The 17,240-nt window shown below is 44.2% G+C and overlaps 2 protein-coding genes across 2 annotated transcripts in view; one reads left to right on the top strand and one right to left on the bottom strand.

Annotated features, from left to right (window-relative positions):
- uevld (UEV and lactate/malate dehyrogenase domains) overlaps positions 1–1,318 on the top strand; it is a 7,244-nt gene extending 5,926 nt beyond the window's left edge. The window contains exons 11-12 of the mRNA XM_080475845.1: positions 1–109; positions 634–1,318. The exon at positions 1–109 is cut by the window's left edge and continues 15 nt beyond it. Of these exons, the coding sequence (XP_080331971.1) occupies positions 1–109; positions 634–798 (274 nt within the window). The 3' untranslated portion in view covers positions 799–1,318. The remainder of the gene's footprint in view (positions 110–633) is intronic.
- Positions 1,302–17,240, bottom strand: part of LOC308117153 (uncharacterized protein) — a 30,202-nt gene continuing 14,263 nt past the window's right edge. The window contains exons 2-14 of the mRNA XM_080475844.1: positions 15,868–15,941; positions 15,464–15,549; positions 14,787–14,826; positions 14,610–14,690; positions 13,171–13,278; positions 12,976–13,085; positions 10,655–10,703; positions 9,101–9,221; positions 8,110–8,204; positions 6,993–7,058; positions 5,789–5,888; positions 4,986–5,138; positions 1,302–4,134 (exon numbers count right to left, since the gene is read on the bottom strand). Of these exons, the coding sequence (XP_080331970.1) occupies positions 2,855–4,134; positions 4,986–5,138; positions 5,789–5,888; positions 6,993–7,058; positions 8,110–8,204; positions 9,101–9,221; positions 10,655–10,703; positions 12,976–13,085; positions 13,171–13,278; positions 14,610–14,690; positions 14,787–14,826; positions 15,464–15,549; positions 15,868–15,941 (2,363 nt within the window). The 3' untranslated portion in view covers positions 1,302–2,854. The remainder of the gene's footprint in view (positions 4,135–4,985; positions 5,139–5,788; positions 5,889–6,992; positions 7,059–8,109; positions 8,205–9,100; positions 9,222–10,654; positions 10,704–12,975; positions 13,086–13,170; positions 13,279–14,609; positions 14,691–14,786; positions 14,827–15,463; positions 15,550–15,867; positions 15,942–17,240) is intronic.

Genomic DNA, 17,240 nt, shown 5'->3' with positions numbered 1-17,240 from the left:
GAAGAACCGGGGCCAGCGGTCGTGGTCTGTGGGTCTGTCCATCGCTGACGTCACAAACAGCGTCCTGAAGAACAAGATGAAGACGCACTCCATCTCCACGCTGGCTCAGGTAGCTCCCTCCACAAGCTGACCACCGGAACTGACCAATCCTCACTTCTCATGCATCTTGTCGGGTGTGAAAGTAATTATTGATCCCACGATCGTGTGAGCGATTCCCAGTGGGGGGGCGGTGGACCACAAAGCCCTCTTGAGTTTAAAGCCGGTGTGTCAAACATAAGGCCTGCGGGCCAAAATCGGCCCAAAAAACCATCAAGCAAATGGTCCAAATTTAAAAGAAACTCCATTAAAAAAAAAAAAAAGAGACTCTTACGAGTAGTGGACTCAACTGTGAGATCCGAGCTGAAATATCAGTGACAAGAAAGTCTGTAAAAACACCCATAATGCAACTGCTATAGAGGTTTTTTTGGGACATTTCACACCAGTAGGTTTCATTGAATTTGTCTTTATGTTGAGATTTTAGTCATTTTTAGTTGTAATCGTTAGGTTTTATGAAAATATAGACATTCTAAAATCCATTAGAAATCCGACGCCATTAAAGAGGCTTTCAGAGTGAATCTGCTCGTTTCCCTGCAGGGCTGGGGCGGCATCGCCGCCGAGGTGTTCGTCAGCCTGCCGTGCATGATGGGCGCCAACGGCTCCACCCGCCTGGCCGGAGTGTCACTGGCGAAGGAGGACGAGTCCAAGCTCAAGAACAGCGTGAGCTCGCTCTGCGACCTGATGGGTCAGCTCAGGCTATGAAGGGAGCGGCGGCTGCGCTGAAGCTGCGTGCGGTTTCAGTTTTTAACTTATATACACAACACTTCCGTCTCATGCGTGTGGAGTTCAGAGGATTTTCGTCAGTGCATTTTGTGGTAAAAGGTCAAACTGTCATGACAAGATTCGACATAAATGCACTGAGATATATAAACATTTTAAATTTCCTACATGTGCAACTGAAAAATAATATCTACTCATCATCTGTTCGTTTTGACAGATAAATGATGGGAGTTGTTCTTGTGGTTGCCATAACTGTTCATGTTTTTGTCTTTTTACTTCTGTTTATCATGTTAATTTTGTGATCGCCTTTAACTCCTCTGCTACTGCGGTTTACCTCGTGGAACGAGACTCTACACAGCTTTATATGAAGTAACCTAAAATGTGTACAGTAGGTGGAACTACATGATTTTGTGGGTGTGTGTGCAATAAATATCTGAAAGCAGATGTGGGTTTTCTTCGAAAAGAAAGGAAAAAACAAAGACGACTAACATTTGTCTCTTTATAAATATTCAAAGTTGTTGCGGAAATGCATCAAAGCTTCGGACTCGATCAGATCGATACAACTGGAGGTCGAGTCAAATTACACTTAAACCAAAAGAAACCGCAGATCTGCAACGAAATGAGCAAACTCAGTGCAAAAACCCCCAAAACATAATGCAATATATAAACAGGTTTGACTATACACTAGGTCCTTGTGCAGTAGAGTATGGCTCAACTTACGTATTTCAAAAGTAGATAAATATAAGAAAATACTGCAGTGGACTTAAATTATAGTTGTAAATGAGCTAAAGGTGGAATATAGAGCAACAATGACTGCTTTTTATTTCATGGTTTCTCTTTAGAGACACTTTAACAGATTTTCCTCTTGAGCTTGAAGGATGTAGGATGTCTGACCACCAGATGGAGCTATTCTACAAAATACACTTCTCAATGGGCTTTAAAGGGCAGCTGTCCATGAGTATATGCCTCAACATATATTGCATTAATTAAAAAAATATAAAAAAAAGATCCTCATTTATGTTCTTACTCCTCCGTGTACATTATTGCTGTGAAGTCAAGTATCAGATATGTAAAGTATGCGTGGGAAAATTACAACATCCTAACAAAATACAGAATCCCCAGGGAGTACTCACTGCTACCTGTAGTGAGAATAAAGAACTTCAGTATTTACACCAGTGAACTATTGCATCACACGTCTCTGCTGTTTGTGTGAATCTATGTTGGAACTTGAAAGCAGGACGGTCAAACATGCAGCCGATTGGTCATCGGGGTCTCGCAAATTCTAAACCAGTGATTTTCGATTAAAAAAAAAAAAAAGAAAAAGTTTTTACCAGTGTAATTTGCAAACTTACCTTTGAAGATATTGCTTTTAAATAGTATCAAAACAATTAAATAAACGATACACTTCTAATGTAGACGTTATAAATTCGTAGTTTTGTGACGTAAATCAACTGAATGCTGATTTGCCGATATTTGAAACAGTTTGAGCTAAATAACGTTAAAAGACCTGGTATGACCCCGTTTTATTGGTCCAGCTCAATTCAGGTTGAATTACGATGTATTTAGGAAGAGTTTGACACTAAAGACCGAAATCAGAAGTGCTTCTCTTCCGCGCGGCATCACGGCACGGCGTGTGAGCCTGCTCACATTTCACCCTCACTTCAGTGAAAGCAGGTGGGCTTTTGGTTGTTCCAGTCAAAGCCCTGGTGACGAGCGGAATCTGCACTGTCGGGATGTTAAGACGGTTTCAGTGTGAAACTGAAACTGAAAATGAAGCAACGTCAAAAAAAAAAAAAAAAGCACGACTGGTTTCGAATCCACGCGTTTCGTGTGCCAAAGAGAGCAGGAACTTTTTTGGGGGTTTTGTTTTCCCTTACAGACGCATAAAAACAGAAACTTTAAATAGTTTGACATTCCTGCTCTGACAAAGGAGCGACACAAATCTGTACACACGCACGCGCACACACAGAAGCTACTGGCCTTGTATTAACTCGTTTTCAGTAACACTGAAGACACGCAGAGACACTCGATCGCCCCTTCAGAAGGTGACCGACTTGGGCAGCGGCTGTCCTCCTGAAGGCGTCCTGCAGAAGTCCTGGCTGGACTGGATGCCGACCGGAGACTGTCCCGAGGACCTGGAGTGACCCGGGGGGGATCCGGTGTACAGCAGGGGAGCCAGGAAGGCGGAGCGGTCTCTGGGGCCGCGGGGGAAAGGCTTTGAGTGGCCGGGCTGCGTGGCTCGCTGCAAGGGGGAGAGTCTGTCTGCAAAGCTGGGTGGAGGAGGGGGGATGATGGAGTCCTCCACCCAGCTGCCTCCCTCTGCACAGTCGGGCTCCTGAGGCAGGCTGGCGAGGGCGCAGAGTGACGGCGATGGAGGGATGAAGACCGGAGGCGGTGGCACCGGGTACACGGCCGGGTCGTAGTCTCTGTCGACGGGGAAGCTGTGGGCGTCCGTCTCCTCCGGCGTGGCGCCCAGGAGTCTCTCCAGGAAGCGGTCGTCGTCGTCGGCCTCCGACAGGTTGTCGTACTGCGAGGTGTTGGAGGGCCGGCGGTCTCCGGTCGACACCGGGACGAATAGGGAGACGGGGAACTTGGTGGGCTTTGGGGGAGGAAGTCTGGGTGACGAAGACGAGGACGAGGAAGAAGAAGCTGTGAAAGCTCGGTGAGACGAGGGTTTGGAGGGAGGAGGAGGTTTTTTCTGTCTGAGATCCGGAGACGTTGGGGGTTTCAGAGCCAGCTTTGGCTTCGTGAGCAACGGTGGTGAATGGTGCTGTTGCTCCCTGGAAGGTGAATCACGCTCCTGAGAGTTCTGGCTGCTCTGCTCGGGATAAAAGAAAGGCGGAGGTGGGAGATCTGGAAGGTCCTCCAGTTCCTCTTCAGTTTGCATCGGGTAAAAAGCAGGGGGCTCATAAGGTGGAGGCCAATCCACCGCCTCTTCTTGACTCTGCGCTGCTTTCTGCTCTCGCCCATCTGGAAGAGACTCATCCAAAACACCGACCGACCCCACCGTACGCGGCCAGTGGCCTGTCGGAGGATTGGGTGCAGCTCTGCAGGGCCTCAGACCAGAAGGTGTTCCCTGTGCACAGACCACGACGGGGTCCGCCGCAGGCAAACCGGGTTTGGTTGCACTGGAGGGGCTGGTGGATTCCTGCAGGCCTGGAAGTGAGGCGACGCCGTCCGTCTGCTGGCTCTTTGTGTTGGGCTGATCCTGAGGCTGCAGATTTATTTTGACTTCCAGAGGAGAGTCGGGTTGTAGGGGCACGAGGTCAATGGGTCTTTCTTGACCGAGAGGCTTTTTCGGCAGCTCTTCGGACTTCGCTGGAAGACAAACGAAAAAATAAGGATTAAAACCCAAAACTGGGGATGCGTCGATACGACTTTGTGGGTCATATTATGCAGCGTTCCAACACTCTCACATGGTCTTGTTGGTCCAGAAACCTTGTATGCAAAGTCTATTGATTTTCCTCCATTTGAATATTGGATCATAGGAGCTGCATTCAGAATCTGCTGTGTCTGTGTGAGCTGGACTGGCTCCGCCCACACATGCCCATCTTGGGAAGAGGAGGAAGTACTTCCTCTTGTGGTGCCATGTGCCTGAGCAGAGCTGCCTAATTGTGGGAGGAGTCAAAGGGAGGGCCTACCTTGACTGGGATTGGCTAAACCCCCCGATGACACTATATAGGGTTTGATTTCTGATTGGAGCAGCGAGTACTTATTAAATACCATAAAGTCTAATTTATGCTTCCTACACAAATGATTAGCGAAGGCCCCGTGTTGCTGCAAACCACCTCTGCAGAGCATCCTAGTCCACGCTACGCACACATTCAACAGCCTGGAAGGCTCCAGTATACGACGGCGTCTAATTTACGAATAGCGTAGCGTCTAACTACACACTGCGCTGTGTTCTGTAGACTGTAGACCGAGGCACTGAGCTCACTGGCAATGAGTGTATTAGTCGTACTTAAATCATGTTTAGCATGTAGCATGTAGCACTCCTCGGAGTAAACTCAATTGAGCGACACCGGGCTAACTCTGCTGGTGATGAAGTTGCTGCAGGAACTATCTTTCTCCAACTCTTGGTATTTTGGCAGAACATAATTTACACTTTGTCTTTGCTTTTGTCAATCTCGTATCACGAGTACTCAAGTACTTAATAAAAGCGGCGGCACCTGGCGGATGTTGGTCCAGTTTTTTACTGCGGAGCTCCGACATCGAAACCTGCAACTGGTTGACCACGACGTCGTCGGACAGGAAGAAAGAAGCAGCCAGCTGCTCCTGGAGAAACTCCCTCAGGTCCTCCAGCTGCAGCTTCAGCAGGCGCTCTGATCACACACACACACACACACACACACACACACACACACACACACACACACACACACACACACACACACACACACACACACACACACACACACACACACACACACACACACACACACACACACACACACACGTTGGCATCATAAGGCTCGGGGGCCTTTCGTGGCCCTTCGCCGCTGCCTGACTGGCCCTCGGGGTGACACTGGGAAATCGGCAGGTTATTGCCTCATAGTACATGATTGGTTGATATATGGTGTCAATCAATTAAGCAATTGTTGCCTCGCACCCTCATTAGTAGTGGTAATCTTAAGGATTAGTGGCTGAGAGGAAAGCTAATCTATCAGGATGATTACAAACAATAATTTATAGTAGAGATGCTAAGTATTAATTTCTCCAAGACTTCCACCAATACGCTGAAACGATGCTTGTGTGTGCGTCCAATGAAAAGTCTGCTTTTGATTCTTCTCCACAGCAACCGGCCGGGTTGTGTTATGTAAGCCAGCCAGCAGCGACGCAGCCAACCAAGAGGGAGTGCGGGGCGTAATCCACATAGTAACCCTCGCTGCTGTAGCAACAGCGGCCTTGCCTGCATCCGGGCATGACGCTGGCTCGGCTCACACGAGGAGGACGCACCCGGCGCCGTACTCACTTTTGTGTAACTTGAGGGTGGTGTAAGACATGGCGCTCAGCATCTTCTCCCCCTCCAAGATGTAGATGTCCCATAAACGCAGGGTGAGGGTGAACGGGGTCTGTTATGCAAGACGCAGCAGAGGCGATAAAAAATAAATATTAAAATAACCTCGGCTGTGTTGGAAAAATGAATGCGATGTAGTCATCATGGAGACGAGTTTAACAGACGTGGAGGAACATCCAGGTGATGGAACGGGCAGATTGATGTTTGAGAAATTCAGACTCTGTTTACATGACATTTCAAGTTAAAACACATCTTTTTTTTTTGTTTACAATAAAACATTTTGAAAATCATGTCCATTTTTACCAAAAAGGCAGAGATGCTGTAAAACGTTTCCTTGTTAGGCCACTAGTGGGCGCTGTTTGTTTTTTTTGTGATGAAACCACACACAAATGCAGCAGAGACCAAAAACGATAAACCTTAGCAATGTCGAGTACACGAACATTCTCGTCGACACTTATTACGGTGACTGTCAAAATAAAAGTATCAAGTCCCGGGAGAATATGGACTGGGGGTCATGACACTCTGGAGGAAAACACTGTTCTGATTGTCTCTACTGAGCATGTGCAGAAGAACCATTTACTATGGCCACAGTGTTTGTGTGCAGTAGCAGCATTTCAGTGTTTTCACCCCCGTTTCCATGGAGACGAAGTCAAAGTATTTTTCCAAAGTTGTGTTTTACACCGTTTCCACCTTTTAGGAGCAAATTTTCTAGGCCAACATTTAAAACTTGGACAAAGTCCAAGGCCATCATTGATTATTGAAAAACCGTATTCCAGATATAAAAAATTTACCTTTTCATATGGACCCAAACAAGTTTTGTTTAAAAGTTGAATGCAGAACGAGCAACGCTTGATACCTATACAGCATATAACTTAATATGGCACACATGCAAAACTTAATAAAAAACAAACAAACAAAAAAAAAAAAACACATCAATGGTATTCTTTTCTTAATAAAAATTTAAATAAAAATTGTAATTCCTCTTTTTTTTATTTGCAGCCTTCTGATTTAAATTTAAACAGTAACCTTTTTCCACAGGCTAATAATAAATTAAAAAATAAAATAAGGACAAACCAATATAATATAATAAACGCTCCGAAAGTTTTTTCTCGTTTACACTTGAAAATGTTGTCGTGTGGCCGCGGCCCCAGATACTTACTCTGTCAATGAAGCACTGGAGGAACCACTTGGTGGTGTAAATCCCTGTCGTCATCTGCTCCTTGTCCTGTGGGATGACAGTTAATGAGAAACTTCTCTTCAGGATGCCTTCTCGTCACAAACGCTACCGACTGATGGACGTTTGTTTTGCTCTTTGGATTTACAGATAAGAAAAGGATATTATAAAACAAAAAATGTTGTCGTTATTTGATTTTTATTTTGAAATTCAAAATGAAAATTGAAATTCAATACATTTTTCTTATTCGGGCTTTAGAAGGGATAAACATAACTTGTTGATTTTCATTTTCTGGTTATCAAAAAAAAAAAAACATCATAGAAGAGAAATATAAACACAAAACAAAAACAAATTATTACATTGTGCGACCAGTAGTTAGTTTCAAAGTAAGAGCGCATATGAGGACAGCGCTGTGTTTCTGGCAAAAGAGCCACAATCTCTGACTTCTCGCCTAAAATGTCTGGAGCCTCACTCTGACGTGATTGTAGACGTAGCAACACAAGGCTTGTCATCTGCAGAAATGTCTGCAGGTGACTGCATGAAGGATAAACGTTGGCCCATAATATTTGGAGCTGTGCTCCTTCCTGGGACACATTCTTTTATTTTTTCGAAAAACAACACACTGATCCATGTCCATCAACTTTTGTTACACAGAACCGCTGAAATTCTATCTCTTTCCCACAGCACTGTCTCATATGCGCTCTTATTTTGAAAAACAAACAAACAACTGTAACTTCCCATCACATGATATGAAGAAACATGTTTTTTTTTTGTTTTTGTTTTGAGAAAGAAAGAATGGAAATGAACTGTTTGTCCATTCTTGACCCAGACAAAGAAAAATTTATTGAACTTTTTTGAATTTTTTAAATGAAACTCAAATAACGGCTATTCAAAAAAAAGAAAATTGTATTATCCTTTTCTTATCTGTAAAATCCAAAGACCAAAACATACACTGACCAACGTCCTGAACGTGCGGGCTCTGCAACGCTCAGACAAAGAGAAACGACCCGATTGAACCAGCTGCGGTCCGTGACCTCCTAAGCCTCCTCGTGCGCCGATGGAAGTCATCAGTCATCAGTCATGCAGACGGGCTGCGACTCACCAGGTGTTTCTTCAGCTTAGGCAGCATTTTGGAGAGGATCAGCTCGTGGTGAGCCTGGAAACGCTGCAGCTTGGGAAATCCCGGGATGAAGAATCCTAGTCGAGAGAGAGAGAGAGAGAGAGAGAGAGAGAGAGAGAGAGAAATAAAATCAGGCCATAAATGGAGATAAATGTGGAGTCACTTTCTGCTGTAAGAACAGAAGAGGAAGGATAACTAACTGAATTAATGAATGAATGACTGAATGAATGAATGAATGAATGAATGATTTATTTTGGTTACAGTGCAAAAGTTTAAACTCTTTCTTTTCAGTTTATAGTGCTTAAACGTTCACACATAATTTTTCCATAAAGTGACACTGAACCCAAGTGATAACACACAACAGAGTTTTACACAATTTAAAGTTGTCACTGAGTTTGTTCTATAATATGACGCTTCGGTTTTTAACATTGCTTCTCACACTACCTCTTTATAAAGACACACAATCCTCTTAAATCATAAGAAATTTCTCTTAATTTAAAATGAATTTGAATTCTGGTGGGAAGACATATTCTTTTAGTCGAAATACTATTTAGAATGTTTTTAAGTATAAAATATCTACAAATTTTAACGTGCAAAATTCTATAAATAGTTTATTAGTGGTTTTCCGAAAGTAAGCTTTATTTATTATTCTAATATATATTTTTTCAAGTTTAAGGGTCTATATGTGTTCTGTATAAACTTCCCCAAACAAACAGTATTCTATATATGGCATGAGAAATAAAGTATACGCTTACAGTTCTTGTTCAAAAAGTCGTTTGTTTTTCTAAATAATACAAATAGTTTTTTTTATATAATTCATATCTTACATTAAACATATTAAGATGTTTTTGCATTATTCTTCAAAACGGCACCAAATCGTCTATTTTCTGTCCATTTGATGAAGAATATCTGTGACTCAGACGTTCATCAGCCAAATGTTTCTGTCCCGTCTGCGTCTCTTCCTCTGTCTCACCGTGCATGGAATGCTTGCCGCCGGTGAGGAGCTGCGACAGAGCCCAGAAGGCGTCTTCCTCGTTCAGGTACATGAGCAAGATGGCAGCGATCTGACTCATCCCCTGGCAGTAGCTGACTTCCTGCAGGAACAAGGCAAGAAGGCAAACGGGCTTTGGGTTAAATGGGCTGCTGAAAATCAGAGGGGGGGGGGGGGGGGGGGGGGGGGGGGGGGATTCATAATTCAATAGGACGCCGAGCGATGAGTCGGCGGGGGCCACCTGCATGTCTGATGCACGTCTGAGGACAGACGACCGGCCGCGGAATCGTCTCCGCGCACAGCAGAGGTCGTTCAAATATTTACTGCGGCTCGTCGTAAAGTCTCAGTAATGTCACGTCTTCTACTTGAGTTACTGCCAATTTGACTTCACTATGATCCAGTGATTTACACTCGCCTTTGGCAAGCCCAGACACGGAAACACACACACACAAACACACACACACACACAAACACACACACAAACACACACACAGCATTTGTCCATATTAAGGCCGATTTATCGTGCAGCTCCAAACGGACATCCCTGAGTGTCCTTTCAAGGGAATACAGTAAACACAAACAGGGTTACAGTGAGGTTAAAGCTACACATTCCTCACATTTTTCTCTGCCATCACATACAGACGAAAAGGACAAACACACACTCCCCCCCTCCCTCCCTCCCCCCCTCTCTCTTTCCACACTCCATCGTTCCCTGACTCGTCCTCTCTTGGCTCTCCCACTGACCCAGTTTCTTCTGAGCAGTGTGTGTGTGTGTGTGTGTGTGTGTGTGTGTGTGTATGTGTGTGTGTGAGAAGAGGGGAAAAGGAAAAAGGGAATGGCACATGCCCATTTCCTCTGGCTTGAACACCTCTGCCACACAGGAACTGGACTGGATCAGGAAAACAGGCGGTGCCTGTGCTTGTGTGTGGAGTAATGTGGAGTAATGTGGAGTAATGTGGAGTAATGTGGAGTAATGTGGAGTACAAAGGACTGGCGTTAAGATGGTAATGCAACAATCTGGGCCCGGACAGATTTAATAAGTAGTGGTAAGCTCATGTGCTCGATGTCAAAACAGGGAAAATACAATGCGACTCAAGCGGACGCATGAGACCTCGTTACCTCCAGAACAAACTGCTATGTATGAAATGCATTACATTTTAAATAAGAAAATCATAAGTGCATATATGAACTGAGTTTTCATAAAGTTTGAGGATTGGAGCCCCCCCCCCCCAATCCAGCCAGTTTGTGCTCAACATGAATGGAGCTCAACATCAAGAGGCAGATTATCTTTTAATAAACTTAACATTTTATATACGCTCACTTGTGATCTGACTGTTACATTCAGGCTGAGCCACGCTGACAAATAAAAGATGTATGTACCCCAAAGGCTCCAAACCAAGAATGCAAACAGAAGGCTGTGGACGGCTCGGCTTGTCCTGCCCCGAAAAGAAACCCCGCGTGTTCGTTTGGTCGGCATGCACGCCATCGTTCTATATCACGTACTGTGGTGTTTAGGTGTGCACCTATCAGACTTACCGTGTTGTAGACGGAGTACGCTGCGAGCACATGAAAGAGGGCCTGCTGCCTGCAGGGAGGACAGAAGATTCAGACGGTTAAACCAGATGGTCAAACTCGCTTTGGGCCACTTAGTGCACGGTCCAATTTCATCTCCAAGTGGGCCGGGCCGGAAAATGATGCCATGAAAACCCTCTCAAGTTAAACTTTAGAGGGGTTTTTTTCTTCTTTGTTATATAAATGATGAAAATGACTATTTTTCAAAAAAAAAAAAAAAAGATTACTACAGAAAATGACAACAACCTGAACATAAAATCAAATGTAATGAAAAACTCGTGGTGCAGAATAAAGTGAAACTTCCAAAATAAACTTCTGTTCATACAAACTCACTTAATCACCTGATACAATATGAGTATTTGGTTTGCTGAACCAGCTTGACGCTCCATTACTTCCACCAAGAGGCTGGAAAGGATTTGGAGTATGGCGACATCTCTGTGCAGAGTTTGCATGTTTTCCCTTTTCTCCACGTTTACCCCCACATGACCTCAGTGTCAAGGCGTCACGCTGCATTTGTTCGTAGTCAGCTGGGATCGTCTATAAAGTGATTCCCAACATTTTACTTGAGGGACCCACTTTTTTTTTTTTTTTTACCACTAATAACTTAAGTACCCCAGTGTTCAGTGTCACAAACATCCGGCTTTAATGAAAAGATTTATGTAAGGATGTTAAACAGTTAAAAGAATTTAAAAAAGGACGTGTTAAACCGCGAAGGAGATCAAATAGTTTTACATGTGTACGAATGCTTTTTATACATTAAACCCATTACATGTGGGCGGTGAACAGAAGGCGGCCATTGTGTGTGCGAGTGTGACGAGCAAATAACAAATACAATGTGGACAGATGTAGAGAGGAGGACACCCCCCACCCCCCTCCACAGGCCTGTGTAGTAAATGAGTGTCTCATAGACAGTGACAGAGGCAGGAAAGCAGCTTTAAATAGCCGCAAGGGTCTCGGCAGCTGCAGACGAGCCATCGGCTCGTAGGGAAGGAGTGGGCAGCCGGGCAGGATGGAGCGGCGCGTTTTGGCCTGTTTGGACTCGGTGGCTTCGAGCTGAAGGGGAAGTTACGTTACAAAGAGCGAGCAGAGGGGACTCCAGAGTTACGCCGGTGACTTTCACAATCCTCACAAGTTAATACGGCGACGCACAAGACTGTTTGGTTTTGCTTGTCGTTTGCTAAAGTTTAAATACGTGTTTGATGTGTCCCTCCATCTGTCATTATTTGCTTTTTGATGCTATGTGCATATTTCTGCATGAATGCCATTTCCTGTGGGGCTCTGAGCTCTGACAGGAAGGCCAATAGAGACAAGGAAACCACCTCTGTGGGTTGTGTGTGTGTGTGTGTGTGTGTGTGTGTGTGTGTGTGTGTGTGTGTGTGTGTGTGTGTGTGTGTGTGTGTGTGTGTGTGTGTGTGTGTGTGTGTGTGTGTGTGTGTGTGTGTGTGTGTGTGTGTGTGTGTGGCTTCAGGGTTTAGGCCAAAGGTCTGAACGAGCCTCAGCGAGCACAAACCTCAATGTGTGAGGTGACGAACAAAACAAGAACAGTGACACTGCTCACATTTTACTGAGGCTCCAGGGAACCAGCCACTACAGAGGGACTACATCGTTATCCTCTCATCGTTCTCTTATTCGCATGCCCGACTTATTTTCAAAATGACTCAAAATCCTAAAATGGATAAATAGATTCTCAACTAGGGTTGCACCAAAACCATTTAGCTACCTGCCAACACTGCTGTAACCCCCCCCCCCCCCCCCCCCCCACAAAAGAAAACAGTGGCGGCTGGTCAATAGAGGGTGCCGAGGCGCCGCCCCCTCTGGTGAAAGCATAAGGAATGTTTTTATATATATATCAGTGGCATGCAAGGCAAGGCAAGGATAGGCAAGGCAAGGCAAGGCAAGGCCTTCTCTGAAGGCCTGAGAAAAAGCTCTAAATCACAGACTGATGTTGATTAGATTTTGTCCATGAATACTTGAGTTCCAAATGGTCTGCCCGCTTCCTCTCATAGCTTCTCCCCCGTCTGCGCTGCTTCCAGACTGAACTTCCAAATTAAAGCTTTTAACCAATCACCTGATTATCAACTGTCACGTCTCTTCTAATTCACCAGTTTGAAAGAATAAATTTGTCTGAAAAGCTGCAGGTCAGGTTCAACTTTCTCCAGTATAGTTATTCTAAAATGTTGTAATGAAGAGCCCCACCTAAGAAATGTCTCACCAGCCGCCACTGCATAAAACGATGGCCCCTCCACTTGAAGAGTTGTGGTGAAAACAGGCCGCTCGACACTCACTTGACTCCGAAGCGGTCCATGAACATGATGTGGTTCCTGAAGGTTCGGTTCACGTCCAGGTCGATCTGCTTGATCTCTGTGGAGAAGCTCCGAGCCTGCTCCTTCATCCTCTGAGGAGGCAAACACACGAAGTCAACAACCATCATGATCTAACCCCCCCCCCCAGGAATTACTGTTGAATTTTAAATATCGTACCTCATACTTTCCTTGGTTGTCTTGTTTCATTTTCTCTATGTCCAAGAGCAAGGCCCAGGCCTGGCCTCTCAGCTGCAGAGGAATACCTTTATATACACGGTTCACCAGCTGAAACGGGAAGCAGAGAGACACGGGATCAGACGTGATGAGGGCTGCTTTCGCCAGCCACACTGACAGCGCTTCACCAAGTCTGTTTATAAGGTGTAGCCTTATCGACCGACTGGAACAAGAACTGGGAGCGATGCAGCTCACCGACGTGATCGCCACGGTCAACATTAAAACCCTGACCTGTCAAAGCTCACATGTTCTCAGGTCACACAGCTGTTTCACTTCCCAGCGAGTCCTGGTTCATTTTGCAAAGCGAAACCTTCAGGATTAGGTTTTTTTTTAGTTTTTGCTCTGTCTCTCTCTTTTGTACTTTAGAAGTTATTTTAGAACTAATCCCGGAAGCACTGAATGTTGACAAAAATGGTAAGACGTGATTTCTTTTTGTTTTTATAACTTGTTTAATATTAAATTTGCAGTTTGTATCAAAACATTTAGTCAAAAAGAAGTGAAGCAGAGTGTGTGAGTCCAAAAGGGGGCGGGGGGTGGGGGTGGGGGGTAGAGGGGGCTGGAGATGTTTTCTGAAAGGGGGACTCGATAGAAAAGGTTTGGCAACCACTGCCTTGGTGCATGCCATAAATAGACTCTTTAATAAGCAGGTCTGAGGCCCATCAGAAATAACCGGCACGGTCTCATTCTAGTGCAAAATGGTTCCTACAGGAAGTAAGAGGCTTCCCTATGCAGCAGACGCTCATTGGTTTGTGTAATGGAGATCCTTGTTGCCGTTTACACCATTTTAGTTCAGGGGCCAATGTCATCTTGAGTGGGCGGACCGGTAAGACAGTGCCGTAATAAGTTAAATTGTATGCAGAGTGTACATAATGAAAATTGCAAAAAGCAAACAGTTATGGCCGAAAATTACTGCAAACTCATTATGAAGCCAATTTTAATGAAACCTTCTGGTTCACAACACAGTGAAACGTCCAATGGCAGCATCACTGATATCGCAGCTCGGCTTTCACTGTTGTGTTGAGTCCACTACTCTTAAGAAATGTGTTTGAAAACAAATAAATCTATCTTTTCTTGGACATTTTTACAATTTGCTTGGTAGTTTGACCTGATCGGAGCCTCTTGCAGGGCGATTATGGATCACCGTATCTTTGACAACCCTACTTTACAGATTTTTACACGGAACCATCAGCGGGTCAAATAATCACAAACACATAGGTCGATAGAAGTGTTCTTCAAGGGCACACACGACGTTTACTTCAACGGAATCAACTGTTTAAAAGAGGAATGGAAAACACAAAACGGAAACAATACATCACACAACCGAGCGGAGAAAAGGGGAAGCAGCACATTGACAGGAGACGGTTTACTGCGCTGCCATGAACCTTTTCACTGTCCTTGTACTTGTCCCATTTCTTCACCATCTTCAGCCATTTCTCCACTCGCTCGATCTCCTGCTGCTTTTGCTGGAATGAGGAAAAAAGACGGGAGCAGCATGCTGTTCACTGTGTACATGTGACAGGGCATAAATTTATCATGTGGAAGAAGAATAAAGTTCATACTTTTGCTTCAAGCGCACTGGGTGTTGGCAGCTCTTCCTCACTGAAGCAAAAATGTAGAAACGTGTATCAGAAAAGGTGCACAGATTGAGAGAAAAACCGACTCTGATCAAATAGATCCCCGTCGTACCATGAGAAACAAGAGACAGGAAAAGTGAGAAATTACAGGAAACTAAAAACAGATAAAGATCTCCTCTAGAAATGTTAAGCGCCACAAGGAAATCGCTAGAAGTTCCCGTTTACACGACAATATTTCAAGCTGAAACGCATTTTTTTGCGTTTTTCTTCCAGAAAAATTTTGGGTTTACACGAAAATGTTTTTGTTCAAAAAAAAAATTAAAAAAATGTCCGTTTACATGGAAACGGCAGTGAAGCTGAAAGTGATGCAGTTTTCATGTTGGGCCACTAGTTGGTGCTGTTTGTTTTAGTAATGAAACCACGCACACAGAACAAAACTCTATAAACATCAACAACAGGAAAACACGGACGTTCTAGTGGACAGACGAACCCAGTTGGATTGTTATTACGGTGACTGTCAAAATAAAGGTACCGAGTCCCAGGAGAAGACGGACTGGGTGTCCTGACACGACGGCGGAAACATTGCAAAAGAAATAATAATGCAGCAAAACTTTTCCCCTTTCCACTTGAAAACGCCGTCGTGTGAACCTGAATTTACTCACTGCAGGAAACCGAATCGGTCGGTGACTTTATAAATGCTGAAGTCTGCGTCCTCCCAGGGATCGATGTCGACACCGTCCTGCCTGCCCTGAAGCAAAACACAGATTTGAGGCACTTTTTACAAAAGCTTTCACAGCTCTGGCTTTCTGAAAAAGTCTCCCGACAGAATAGAAAGAATTTGGGGAAACAGTCTTGACAGAAAAGCGTGACGGTTCAAAGGTTATCAGACGAATCAACTATTTAAGAAATAACTTAAGAAAACTTTGGGATTTCTGATATCAGCTTCATGGTTGTTGTTTTTTTTTTACTTGTAATTAAACTGTTGTAAATTGTTCATTTTTAAACTAGAAAACGTCAAATATGTGACGTTTTTGTGAAAAAAAAGTCAAAACTTGAAAATACTTACTTTGTCATATTTAGTAATGATTTCCGCCCGTTCCTCTGCTATCAGTGCGTCTATGTCCTTCTTCATTTCTAAATCTACAGTGGGAAGAAAAAAACAAACAAACATCAATAATCATTTGAAAATGAGCTTTTTACCAATTTAACAATGTTTATTGAAAGTAAAGGAGTCGTTTATTTCACTTTTAAATGGTGCCGCACTGGGAAGGCACATGCGTTTGTGGGATGAGTCACAACGCGTGTCATACAGTTGGGCAATGCCAATGAAACATGCCAAGCGTCAAAAGGTCAACTGATGTTAAACACACTTTCTTCAGTTAAATCAGGGGTGTCGAAGACATTTTTGTTCAGGGGCCACATACAGTCTAATTCCATCTCTATAGTTTCCCCCCAAAAACAAACAATAACTACAGAAACTGGCTACAATCTCAACAGAAATCCAATTTTTTGCAGTTTTTGTCCATATTTCTTGTGGTTTTTGCTAGCCCCCCCCCCCCTCCCATTTTAATTGTGCCTTTCTTAAAAGCCCTTTAAAAGCCAACTTCATCTGCATGAATAAAATGAAAGCGAGTCAAAATGTGTGTATTTTTTAAGGGATTTATTCAGGTATTACTTACTGTGGGTCCAGAGGCGCAGGATTCTGACCCCTGACATACACCACATATATTTCTACATAAAGCAGAATTCTTAGGCACGTTAAACTAAATATTTAGCTATTGCCTTCCTTCTAACATCATGTATTCTATGTATTGAGAACTGAGAAAACATACTAATCTTTGAATTGAGCTTAGTACAATAAGACTTTATTCTGCTTCCAGTCTCATGAAGTTTTAATCCAACTAATTAATCCAGGATCAGACCCGTTCAGATTGAACATCTGACTGTGAAACGTCTGCCAGCATCGGCTCCACAGTTAACTATCGGGATGTGCAGTGTGAAACAGCCCAATAAAACCACAAAGCACCTTTCTTCACAGCTTAATTATACAGAAAGTTGGCGTATGAAGTGTGACACAGAGCATGTGTGTCGTATCTAAGTGTTTGCACATGCATGGAGTTATTTTAGTCTCCATGTGTGCACACACCGACACTCAACACACGTTACGAGACAAGAACAGAAGAGGAAAGACGATGCCGGAGCGCCCCCCCCACCCCCATGTTCTCACAGCGTAGCCCTGATGTGACTCCGGTCTGACCCACTTGCTCTCCCTGGCCTGATGCGTCCTGGCAGCTCCACTCGGCTGCTCAACAGTTGTTGGGGCTGAATAATTCCTCCAAAAGAGGACAGTCTTGTCGCTCCTGGTGCCAGATCAGCGATTCAGAGTCACGTTTCGGTATGAGGACTATGGCAGCTATGCTGAGTAGACTCTGGCCCAGA

Source organism: Lipophrys pholis (genome assembly GCF_963383615.2).
Source record: "Lipophrys pholis genome assembly, chromosome: 11".
NCBI lineage: Eukaryota > Metazoa > Chordata > Actinopteri > Blenniiformes > Blenniidae > Lipophrys > Lipophrys pholis.
Note: the sequence above shows the minus strand (reverse complement) of the source record. Positions and strands in the feature narration are given on the sequence as shown.